The sequence below is a fragment of the Patiria miniata genome, unplaced genomic scaffold (assembly GCF_015706575.1).
Source record: "Patiria miniata isolate m_02_andy unplaced genomic scaffold, ASM1570657v1 HiC_scaffold_26, whole genome shotgun sequence".
Classification (NCBI taxonomy): Eukaryota; Metazoa; Echinodermata; class Asteroidea; order Valvatida; family Asterinidae; genus Patiria; species Patiria miniata.
Window position 1 is genome coordinate 9730112 of NW_024037065.1, and position 13206 is coordinate 9743317.

A 13206-nucleotide genomic window follows, 5' to 3' on the forward strand; every position below is an offset into this window, starting at 1 on the left:
GTCGTATGGCACGAACTACATGTTATCAAATAAAAGGAGTTCCAAGATGGCAGCTCGCTATGAACGAATCTTACTCTATCAGTGTCTATGGTTTACGGTGAGTCCGTTCCAGTTATTTCCCTAACATATTACATGGTGGCAGCGGTGGGTTTCTAATATACCCGCGGACATTTAGGGCATAGTATTCTAACGTCACTTGACTTTTTGGACACGTAACAAGGGCATTTTTACGTCGGAAATTCACCGCACGAGTGACGGTTCAGAACAATGGCACAAACTCCACAACAGGGGGCGCACTCTCGCGCACCGCTGATCGGTCGCCTCGACAAATATGATGAGGTGGAAGATATCCGTAACTATGTTGAGCGGCTGAACTTGTATTTTCAAGCAAATGACATTGCTCAGGAGAAAAAGACAGCTGTTCTGTTAAGTGCAGTCGGTCCAACCGTGTATAAAACTGCTAAAAGTCTTGCAGAGCCTACCCCAGTAACTGAGAAAACATACACAGAACTGTGTGAGTTGTTGATCGCCCACTATGGACCCAAACGCCTGGTTGTGTCAGAGCGTTTTCGCTTCTACAAAAGGCATCAACAGCCATCAGAGACCATTGCACAGTATGCCATGACACTTCAAAACTTGGCCAGTACATGTAAATTTGGCCAGTTTCTCGACGACGCATTGCGAGACAGGCTTGTGTGTGGTCTGACCAGCAACAATATCCAGAAACATCTTCTCACCAAAGATGGTCTCACCTTCAAAGCAGCCGTGGACTTGGCCAAAACCCTTGAAACAGCTGTCAAGGACTTGCGTGAATTTAAGAACAGCCCTAATGCAGACACAGTATCAGTTCACGCACTACACCGAAACGCCAAGCAACCGTACAAGCAACCGTACAAGCCATCGTTCAAACAGCCACCCCCACAGACACGTGCCAAACCTCAACAAGGCGGGAAGAGCTGCAGTAGATGCGGCAGAGATCCAAGCCACCAATCCTGTCCAGCAAGTGGACAAAAGTGTAACTACTGCCAGAAACTTGGTCACTTCTCGGTAGTGTGTCGCGCTAAACCGAAGAAGTTGCATACAGTACAGCACGATCCAACTGACAGCGATGATGGGGACACTGAAACTAATGATTTCTTCGTTGGAACGGTGCATCACACCAGCCATGACATACTAAATGGTGATGTGTGGAGACAACCTATCAAAGTGCAGGGACAGATGGTGCAGTTCCTGCTAGATACAGGTTCGGAAGTCAACATCCTACCCGCTAACGTGTACAAATCACTGAAACTCAGTGATAAGACATTGCAGCCAACGACACTTCGCTTGCATGGCTACTTTGGTGGCAAGGCCAAACCTCTTGGACAAAAGAAACTGTCATGTGAAATGAAGAATCGTCAGTACTCGTTGGTGTTCCAGATTCTTGCCAGTGGTCAGCCTGTCATTGGCAAGACAGCATGTGAAGCACTTGGTCTGATACAGCGGGTGTACACCATGGTGAACCGAGACAACGTGTTTGAAGGCACGGGTTGTCTTGAAGGCCCACCGGTTAACATAAAGTTAACCGACTCCGCTACTCCATACTGTGTGACCGCTCCTCGCAGAATCCCCTTGCCCCTACTTCCCCAGTTGAAGCAAGAACTGGAAAAGATGGAAACCCAAGGTATCGTGAAGCGCATCACTGAGCCGACAGAGTGGTGTGCTCCAATCGTGATTGTACCCAAGAAGAACAACCAGATTCGACTCTGTGTAGATCTGCGACAACTGAATAAAGCTGTGCAGAGGGAGCGTTTCACTATCCCCAGCCTGGAAGAGGTTTTGGGAAAGATTGTTGGTGCACAAGTGTTCTCCTTACTCGATGCAAAGCACGGGTTTTGGCAGATACCCCTTGCTAGTGACAGTCAGAAATTGACAACCTTCATAACTCCATTTGGGCGTTTCTGTTTTACGCGACTCCCTTTCGGCATCACATCAGCGCCTGAGTTGTATCAGCGTATTATGTGTGACCTACTCGTCAATCTGGATGGGGTAGTTGTCTACATGGATGATATTCTCATCACCGGCCGAACACAGGCAGAGCACGATCAACGTGTGCATCGTGTAGTCCAAATCCTACAGAAAGCTGGCTTGCGGCTAAACAAAGAGAAATCAAAGTTTTCTCAAGAGACGGTTACCTTTCTGGGTCTACAGCTAGACAAGGATGGTATACATGCTGATCCTTCGAAGATCACAGCAATCGTTCAGATGCCCCCACCAACATCAAAGGATGAAGTCAAGAGGCTCATGGGCATGGTCAATTGGTTGTCCCGCTTCATCCCGAACGCAGCATCAGTTGCAGCCCCAATCACTGATCTCCTGAAAGACAACGTTGACTGGATGTGGGGAGCACAACAGAAGATTGCATTCCGACACCTCAAGACACTCCTCACCAGATCACCCACATTGGCCTTCTATGACCCCGCTAAACCTACCATGGTCAGCGCAGATGCCAGTAGCTATGGGCTGGGAGGATGCTTACTACAGCAGCACGAAGATGAGACATGGAAGCCAGTCGCTTACTGTTCCCGTACCCTGACTCCTGCTGAGAGAAAGTATGCCCAAATCGAGAAAGAGTTGTTGGCCAGCGTATGGGCATGCGAGAGATTTTATGTCTACATCAGAGGACTTCACGTGACCCTACAAACCGACCACAAACCACTGGTGTCTTTGATCAATTCAAAGGACCTCTGTGACGCACCACTGAGATGCCAGCGCTTACTGATGCGCCTCATGAAATTCCACTGTACAGCTGTCTACTCACCAGGCAAGACCCTAGTCGTTGCAGATACCCTGTCTAGAGCTCCAGTTCATACAGACCAGACAGCTGATGACAGTGATGATCTCGCAGCAGAAATTGCAGCACACGTGAGCATGGTAACAAGCCAGTGGCCAGCCTCGGATGCCAAACTTGCAGAAATCACAGATGAGACAGTGCAAGACAACGTATTGTCCCTAGTATCGTCGTACGTGAAAGACGGCTGGCCGAAGTACATCAAGGACGTAGATCCTGATGTCAAGCGATACTGGGAGGAACAAGATAAGATAAGCCAGATCAACGGCATACTGACATATGGGGACCGCATCATCATCCCACAGAAGATGCAGCAGGAAATGCTGGAGAAACTCCATGAGGGTCACCATGGGGTCACCAAGAGCCGACTCCGTGCAAATCAAGCCATATGGTGGCCTGGAATCGGTACTGACATCGCGCAGCACATTCAACAATGCGAGTTTTGCAGAGAAAAGCAACCAGCACAGAAGGCGGAACCCCTGATGTCAACACCTTTACCCCAACGAGCATGGCAACGAATCGCGTGCGATCTTGCAGAGCTGAAAGGGAAGGTGTACTTAGTGATCGTTGACTACTACTCGAGGTGGATCGAGATTCATCACCTTGTGAAGACAACAGCCTTAGCAGTCATCAACTTCATGAAAACTACCTTTGCACGATATGGGATCCCTGAAGTTGTCGTATCAGATAACGGCCCACAATTCCTGGGAGAGTTTCAACAGTTTGCTAGAGAGTTTGGCTTCAACCACATTACCACCAGTCCACACTATCCCCAAGCAAATGGGCAGGCCGAAAAAGCTGTCCATGTGGCCAAGAGTATCCTGCGTCAACCAGATCCCATACGAGCTCTCATGACATACCGCGCGACCCCACTTCCAAGTCTTGGTGTCAGTCCGGCAAGTCTGATGATGGGCCGAGAGTTACGCACTACCCTACCAATGTTGCCCAAGAATCTCCTTCAGAAACCAATCAACCAGACAAAGTTGAAACAAGCAGACGCTGCATCCAAGTCCAAGGGAGAAGTCTACTTCAACCAGAAACATGGCGCCAAGGCATTGGATCAACTGGAAACAGGAGCCCGGGTGAAGATCAGAACAAAGGGCAAACTTGGTCCAATCGGAGAGGTCCTCTGTAAAGCAGACACACCCCGTTCTTACATCGTGAGAGTGAATGGCGCAGAATATCGTCGGAACAGGCGGCATATTGTCCGGATGCCACAACCACCACCTGAGCCAGACTTCGAGATCCAACTGGAGGATCCAGTCCAACAAAACCCAGATGCTCAGCAACAGGGAGTGAGACAGTCTCAGCGAATGAGGAAACCACCAGCATGGCAGCAGGATTACGTCATGTACTAGAACACTGAACTGTCCTCACTCCATCACTCAATCACTCCATCACTCAATCACTCATTACTCGGTTAAAATCAATCAATCTTGCATTATCTCGCACTCATCTCTGAATTACAAATTCATTCTGATTTAATTCAAGAACTCTAGAAATCTGCTTGAACCAAGAACATTGGACTCTAGGAGCTGATTTGGAACACTCAACATTTTGCAGACACTTTCTAACATTGAACACCCAGACTCAATCATGTGCATTGTAAATGTGTTTTCTTAACCAGTTTATTTTGTTCTAGAAAAGGGGGAGATGTCGTATGGCACGAACTACATGTTATCAAATAAAAGGAGTTCCAAGATGGCAGCTCGCTATGAACGAATCTTACTCTATCAGTGTCTATGGTTTACGGTGAGTCCGTTCCAGTTATTTCCCTAACATATTACACTTTTGGTCAGTTGTAACTGATCCACTAGCTAAGAGCAGTGACTTGCAGGCCGTGGTCAGTATAGGCGTTACCCATGCCAGTGTGTGACCATCCATATGATGCTATTATCATGGAGCTAGATTGTAGGATAGCATGTACATTGTGTATGTACAATGTAGCTGTGTGATTCAGGTGGCTGATTCAAGCATAGAGCAAGGAACAATTTTACTTGGAGCATTCTTGGATGCTTGGAGCAAGGATAGCGATCATGGTTAGCATTGGTTAGGACAATATAATCAAGATCGAGACGACTTTGACGTGAAATTATATGAACCTTGGGATTACTTTTCGCGTAGGCTTGTCTGAACACTTTATAATTGGCCAACCAAATGCTATTAATGGGTGAGTAAAACAAAAGGCGGAGGCAAACCCCCCAAAATAAATTTCATATTTAAAACAATATGTAGTACCAAAATAATAATGACTGGAAAGCCAATTTCATAAGCTATTGTTAGATGAAAAAATACTGAATTTGCTCAATCCGTTCAGAGAATATCAACATTTTAACGCAATGACCCTAAAACCTGTTTCATCACACACACAAAAAGACAATTTATTGTGTATTCTGACTGTTTGGAACAACAAAGAAATTGACTCAGAATACTTGTTCCAACAACTGCCAACAACTGTAGTATACAATGTCTTTATTTACAATCCTGGTTAGGCAAACAATACGATTCATAAAATCTTTTTTTCTTGTTTTTAAGATGGGTCTTTAAAGGATTTTGTTTCTGAATATGTTTAACTTTTAAATTGGGGGGGGGGGGTCAAAATGAGCTTTATATTGTCAACAGAAATGTGCACCCTTATTGGGAATGCGAATCAATATAGGCCCCCTAACTTTAAAAATCCGCCCCCAATTTTTGGAGGGCGAATCAAAGTAATTACTCCTCAGTTTAATTGTCATCAGAAATCCGCCACCTTAACTGGGACGGTGAGTTTAACCTCTAAGTTGTCCACAGAAATCCGCACCTTATTATTGAGAGGGTGAATCAAAGAGTGCTCTAAATTGGCAACAGAAATCGACCCTAATATTAAGAGGGCGAATCAAAGTCAGCTCTCAACGTTAAATTGAAATCCGTCCCTTTGTTGAGAGGGCGAATCAAAGTAATTAAGCTCTAAATTGTCAACATTTTAAATCCGCCCCTTATGAAGAGCGCCGATTAAAATAAGCTTTAAATTGTCAACAGAATTTCTCCCCTTATAGTGGGAAGGTGAATCAAAGCATTGAGCTATGATCAAAGTAAGCTCTAATTTATTTTTCAAAAGAAATCCGATGACTGAATCACTCTGGAAATATGCAACACTTCACAGGGCCTATGTTCAAATAAAATCTGGACAAATATCCAATAGTTTGGTGATATGTCATCCTTTTTACAGAGTGTTTTGAATATTCAGAAGTAGGTGTACTCAAAACAATTTTTGTACTCATTTTGTACTCAAGTAATCGCCACTCAATTCAGTCAACGAAAAACTAACAACCCATACAAGTCAGTTCATTATCTCTTGGTTGGTTGATTGAACATTCATACAATTTCTTTTCCGCAGTACAAAACAATAGTCTTCGCAACAACAAAAAAAACGATTAAAAAGCACTGTAATGTCAGCCTAATAGTACTCAAACATATAATTATACAAATTGCATCTATGACTTAGAGAAGTTTATACCCAATATGAGATTTATGTGTTTATTAGTCATCAGTTCGGGGTTTTCTTAAAACGTCAAAAGTTATTTCGCCTTGCAGTCGCACGTTTGTGGTTTTAACTTTTCGTTAAGTACACACGATGAAGCTGTTTTCGAATAACAAATAATTTATGTATTTAAGCTCAATTTTGTGGAACAGTAATATGAAGGAAGGTGTTTTTCTCCTACTTATTTTCTGTTTCTTTGACAGCTTCTGAAAATATGTAACAAAATGGCACTTGGGCCACTAGGCCGACTTCCATAAAAAAAACCTCTGGCCAATGGTTTTTACTGACCATGTTGTTTTCCATAATCTTCCGTATGGGCATAGCCTAATGCTTCTTCTGGAAGCATGGTCTAAGTTTCTGAATAATAACAGTCAAGTTTCAAGCCCCCGGGAACGGGGGTGCTGTGGATGCTGCAGCACCCCCAACTTTTTAGATTGGGGTGCTGGAATATGCTTCAGCACCCCCTTCTCCTAGGCAAAAATGTGTTCCAGCCAGCAGTGTTCTACGCGACGATGAAATTGCGCCGCTACGCTATACATTATGCTTGCTCTACAAATATCTCCTTCGTTTTGTTCGTTTCTAGTTTTGCCGCGGCTAAGCGCGGCGCTTCGAAAGTCTAGCTCAACACTGTAAAATATCAAGAGGAGGTATTTTCTAAATCTTCAGGCAGTGCAGAATCGATATTTCTTCTCAAGGTATCCAAAATTATGACATATCTATGATATTTCCGCCATGATGGAAGCTTTGACCCAGAAGCAATAACCTCGGCCATGACGATGGTGGCAAAGTTGTTTATGCTTGCCAGGATTTTTTTCATTCGATCTTTTAATAGGGGCAAATGTTTATACCTTGCCCCTGAAGGTTTTTCTTTTCATTTAAAAGTTTCATTGACGTTGCTAGCATTTTGTACTCAAGATTAACAAATAGCAAGGTTCACCGTGACACAACCCCAACCTAAAAGGAGTGGGACGGGCTTTTATTGAAACTATAGTCATGCTACAATTCCAGTGTAGTTTCGTTATAATAAAAAAGCTATTCATGTTTTACCTCTGCAAGTTTTTTTCTCATAAAATCTCAGTAGACCGATAAATCCCTGCCATAAAAAAGCTATTCATCATCCTCTGCAACTTTTTCCTCATAAAATCTCAGTAGACCGATAAATCCTTGCCTAGCCCCAAACTTGCTATCTACCGAGCATAAACATAAAGATGCATTCGGTCTTTTAGTCTTTTATATTTGCCATTCTCTGTAACAAACAAATAACAATGCATACATCGAGAGCTACATTGTTTGGTGAGATAGAACTAAAGCGGCCCCTGGCCCTGTGGCCCCACGCCGTATAAAACAAAACATACACGAAGGAATTTACTAAATGTAAGAAAGCAGCCTTGCAACAATAATATTTACATGCGATGTCATGCATAACGATACAATGCAACAGTATATTCTAAACAAAATAATGAATAAATTGTCTTCATAATCTCAAAAAACTTTTGCTAACAAAGTCAAATGAAAGTGGACAGGAATCGCCCCCAGATTGCACGACAGAGCATATATATTCCAAATTATGCCACGACGTAAGGGCTTTGCGCTCCGCTTTCGCATTAATTTTATCCGTCCTTTATTCCAGCACCCCATGGCAAAAGTTTGTTCCAGCGGCAGTGCAAGTTTGTCACAAGTTTAATCATGCGGGGTCTGAACTGATTGCTTGATGTATCATGCTTTACCTAGATTGGGTATACTAGACCCATGTGTGTACCGTGCTTTTTCATTTTTGTACAGTATTTGTATTTCACACTTTTAATGTTCATTGGCATATCAGTACCTCAATAAATCACATTATAGGAAGTTGTCAATAAATGCATTGAGTGTGTGATTCAGTGCAAAATACAAGAGCATCTACGACAGCAGCTGAAATGAACTTTTCGTGTCATTATTTTTTAATGTTTCTTATAAATTTTGTTGTATCCATTTGTTTTAAGGAAATTGTATACCTAACGTGACAATGATACATCAAATCCCAGTCGTCAGTTGTGTACGAAGTATATAACGCAGAGCTAGCATGCTGTTGAACCTTCAAGTTGAGATGAACATCTTAATAATTGCTTCACACGGGCATAATGCTGACCACGGGGGTGTAAAGGGTCTGTGTGCGGCGTATTGTGTTGCGTAACTAATAATAACCACTCCTGAAGTGGCAATAATGTCGGTTAGTCCTGGGCTCCACCCAGTGTAACGGATACCTACTTAATCTCAGATAAGAGCGCAGAGGCGCTAATTACCCCCAAAATGCATTAGCTAGATTGGGCTCGGTTCTGTAATGACCTCAATTTCGTCTTGAAAATTCATGATCCTGCTTACATCATTTTCAATTTCGTCTTTGGTCGCTCATTTTCGCCATACTTTTTTCGTGAAAGACAATTCAATTTCGTTGTCTGCAATTGCTGAACGTGCGATAGATGAATCGATTCCGTCATTTTGCAATCAATGTTATATTAATTTCATTCAAATTCATCTCATAATTGTAGGCCATCTTCCGTATTTTTACGTTTTCATCTGTTCATTTCTACATATTTACTTTTTTTGTGTCTGTTAGTCTCCGTGTAACGTTGGTCTTTAAACCTTAAATAAGCATTTTTCATGTAACAATTACTATGCAAAATTGTAATCTTTTTCAATATTTATTTAGTTCGTTGACAATTTTATGCGTCAACAACTGAAAGAAATAGGGTATACACAGGCAAATGAAATTGCGTATATTTTCCATTTCACGCAAGAAATAAGTAGGCCTATAATTAGTTATTATGAAAAGCAAACTGCATTCATATTTTCACATCTTCGAAAACAGTCATTCAGTTCTTCTTCTTGTTCTTTGGATTGGTTGTTAAGGATCGAGGGCTACATTGTTTGGTGAGATAGAACTAAAGCAGCCCCTGGCCCTGTGGCCCCACGCCGTAATAAAACAAAACATACACGAAGGAATGTACTAAATGTAAGAAAGCAGCCTTGCAACAATAATATTTACATGCGATGTCTTGCATAACGATACAATTCTTTTTCCAGAATGAAATGGAACCAATAATGGAGATAAAAATACAGCGTTCTCCACTTTTCAGTACAGTTAAACGTTTTAAGAGCAACAGTATATTCTAAACAAAATAATGAATTAAATTGTCTTCATAATCTCAAAAAAACGTTTGCTAGCAAAGTCAAATGAAAGTGGCCAGGAATCACCCCCAGATTGCACCACAGAGCATCTATATTCCAAATTAAGCCACGACGTAAGGGCTTTGCGCTCCGCTTTCGCATTAATTTTGTCCGTCCTTTATTCCAGCACCCCATGGCAAAAGTTTGTTCCAGCGGCAGTGCAAGTTTGTCACAAGTTTAATCATGTGGGGTCTGAACTGATTGCTTGATGTATCATGCTTTACCTAGATTGGGTATACTAGACCCATGTGTGTACCGTGCTTTTTCATTTTTGTACAGTATTTGTATTTCACACTTTTAATGTTCATTGGCATATCAGTACCTCAATAAATCACATTCATAAATACCTCAGACAGTTTAGCTATTCCTATTGGTCGAGAGTCCGTCACGTGGCCGGTCTTAAACGGATGATAAAGGTTAAAGACATGGCAAGCTGGTCTTAAACACTTTTCCAGTGTCACAATAAAATGTGGACTCCTAAAAATCCAGTGCCTCTTACCGTTTCATTGGTTGAACGTTCACAATCCTCACGTAGGCATGCGCAACACTACAAGCGAGTCAGAATTTTATAGTTCTAAATTCAAAACGCAACGCCCCAGGTGCGTTCTGCGTGACATCGCGCAGAACATGTTACGCGCGCGTCAATCTCCATAAAAGGGTTGTTTACATCTTACTCGCCAGCTGAACACTCCATTATTTTGCTAGAGGGATGTTTCAAAAAGCATGAAGTGAACTTGTTGAACAAAATCGGGATTTTTTGAACGAATTATTAGATTTTTTTTTTACGGATAAGGTATTTATGAATGGGAATAAATATGTGCTCGGTCGGTATTTATCACTCTGTTTAATACCGCTTCATTACCCTCGCCTCCGGCTCGGGTAATTATCAGCACCCAGACTCTAGTGATAAAAACCTCCGGAGCACACATTTATTCCCTTATTATAGGAAGTTGTCAATAAATGCATTGAGTGTGTGATTCAGTGCAAAATACAAGAGAATCTACGACATCAGCTGAAATGAACTTTTCGTGTAATTATTTTTTAATGTTTCTTATCAATTTTGTTGTATCCATTTGTTTTAAGGAAATTGTATACCTAACGTGACAATGATACATCAAATCCCAGTCGTCAGTTGTGTACGAAGTATATAACGCAGAGCTAGCATGCTGTTGAACCTTCAAGTTGAGATGAACATCTTAATAATTGCTTCACACGGGCATAATGCTGACCACGGGGGTGTAAAGGGTTTGTGTGCGGCGTATTGTGTGTTGCGTAACTAATAATAACCACTCCTGAAGTGGCAATAATGTCGGTTAGTCCTGGGCTCCACTCAGTGTAACGGATACCTACTTAATCTCAGATAAGAGCGCAGAGGCGCTAATTACCCCCAAAATGCATTAGTTAGATTGGGCTCGGTTCTGTAATGACCTCAATTTCGTCTTGAAAATTCATGATCCTGCATACATCATTTTCAATTTCGTCTTTGGTCGCTCATTTTCGCCATACTTTTTCGTGAAAGACAATTCAATTTCGTCGTCTGCAATTATTGCTGAACGTGCAATAGATGAATCGATTCCGTCATTTTGCAATCAATGTTATATTAATTTCATTCAAATTCATCTCATAATTGTGGCCATCTTCCGTATTTTTACGTTTTCATCTGTTCATTTCTACATATTTACTTTTTTGTGTCTGTTAGTCTCCGTGTAACGTAGGTCTTTAAACCTTAAATAAGCATTTTTCATGTAACAATTACTATGCAAAATTGTAATCTTTTTCAATATTTATTTAGTTCGTTGACAATTTTATGCGTCAACAACTGAAAGAAATAGGGTATACACAGGCAAATGAAATTGCGTATTTTCCATTTCAAGCAAGAAATAAGTAGGCCTATAATTATTTATTATGAAAAGCAAACTAAGTTTCAAAATTAAGTTTCAAAATGTGCAGGAAAAACTATGTATAAAGCAATGTACATAATCGGGGTTACAATGAGACATTTGTATATGTGAGATATTAGTTGCTAGTTTTTGGCAATTAACGTAGATCAAGTAGGGGATACTTTTTTTATATTATATCTTTGAAGGTACTGCCATAGGTATATCTAATGTCGTTGCAAAGGAGGCTGTCGGACGCTGTTTTACCAAGAACTACGCCACAGCCAATGGCATCGCACAGACCGGCTCCTCCGTGGGACTGATCGTCTTCGCGCCCCTGGTCCAGCTTTTCTTAGACACCTACGGCTGGAGAGGAACCATGTTACTAGTGGGAGCCATCACCATGCATTCTGTTGCGAGTGGCGCCGTTATGGTAGCAACGAGGCAGCCTGAGCTCGATCAGTCAAACGCATACCAAACGCTCCCCCAGACCGAACACACTAATTCGTCATCAGCACATGAGAGCACTCTCCGTTCTCACTGTGGTTCGCTGTGGAAGTTCGTCTCTAAGAACTTCGAGGTGGGACTACTTCTCAATTCGCGCTACTGGTTGGTGGCCGTCATATCTTGCTGCAATATCTACGCGTACCTCATGTGGATTGTGTATTTCGTGTCCCAGGCGCAGTCCAACGGGTTCACTTTGGAGGAGGCGGGGTCTTTCGTGACCATCGCGGGCGTTGCGAACCTGTTTGGTACAATCAGTCAGGGACCGATCACCGACCGCGGAGTGATGTCCTCGTGGACTCTGGTTGCCGTTTGCCTCGTTATGAGTTCCGTCTCGTACCTTGCCTCCTCTTTGCTGACTTCTTTTTGGCCAATGATGACGTCAGCGGTGCTGATTTTGTTCAGTGACGGGGTCTTGTCCTGCCAGATGGATGTTCTCGTCAAGCAGGTTCTTGGTGTCGAGCTATTGGCGGGTGCTTTTGGCTGGATCGGGCTAAAGGTGACGCTATTATTAGTCGCTTTGGGATTTCTGCCTGGTACGTATAAGCCTAATAAATGAGTGTCGTTTCCTTACGCCACTTTCTTCACTGCATGGAGTAGTCTAGTATGTAGTTTCAACATACAAGTAATAATTATTAGGAAGCACTTTAATTCATGGTGTTACTTGTGTGGCATCACTGGCAATGTGCATCACACCATACAATAGCGTAAAAGATCAACAATGTCAAACCATTCTTCGAGACTTCCCGATTTCAATTTTACCTTCTTTCTGTTTTAAGGTTTGGTTTACGACTTGACCGGAAGTTACACAGCAGCCTTTCTACTGATAGGCAGCGTGCAGGCTGTACCACTGGTGCCTTTGCTGATACTAAGATATTCTCAATAGTAGAACCTTGGAGAGTTTTTTCCATTGGAGGATTTCATAATTGACTGTGAGTCGATCGGAGTTGAAACAGAAGCATAAGGACATAATGTACATTGAACAAGTGTGTTTTGATCAATTAAAGATTAGTTGCACGCAATCCTGGCTTTATGCCTTTTCCTGGCTTTATGCCTTTTCCTGGCTTTATGCCTTTTGGTCTGTGTCTGGTGTTGTTGCGATTTCTATGGGTGTGGCAATCTTGCCATACCTCGTGTGAACAACATTCATCCGAGTATGATAATGCAGCATGGCAGTGGCGCACCCAGGATATGGCTTGGGGGGGGGGGCCTCCCATTTTTTTTTTCAAATTTTTTAGAGGTAAAATTGTTGTCAAAAAATTTTGCCC

General features: G+C 42.4%; 2 protein-coding genes across 2 annotated transcripts; both read left to right on the plus strand.

Annotated features, from left to right (window-relative positions):
* Positions 1 to 267: 267 nt before the first annotated feature.
* LOC119733943 (uncharacterized protein K02A2.6-like) lies at positions 268 to 4188 on the plus strand. The gene has a single exon (XM_038207303.1). It carries the CDS (start codon positions 268 to 270, stop codon positions 4186 to 4188), a length of 3921 nt encoding a protein of 1306 aa, XP_038063231.1.
* A 504-nt stretch (positions 4189 to 4692) lies between these two features.
* Positions 4693 to 12824, plus strand: LOC119733944 (monocarboxylate transporter 12-like). Its single transcript, XM_038207304.1, has 3 exons — positions 4693 to 4741; positions 11644 to 12474; positions 12718 to 12824. The coding sequence occupies exons 1-3, from the start codon at positions 4693 to 4695 to the stop codon at positions 12822 to 12824; spliced, it is 987 nt and encodes a 328-aa protein (XP_038063232.1).
* Positions 12825 to 13206: the final 382 nt, after the last annotated feature.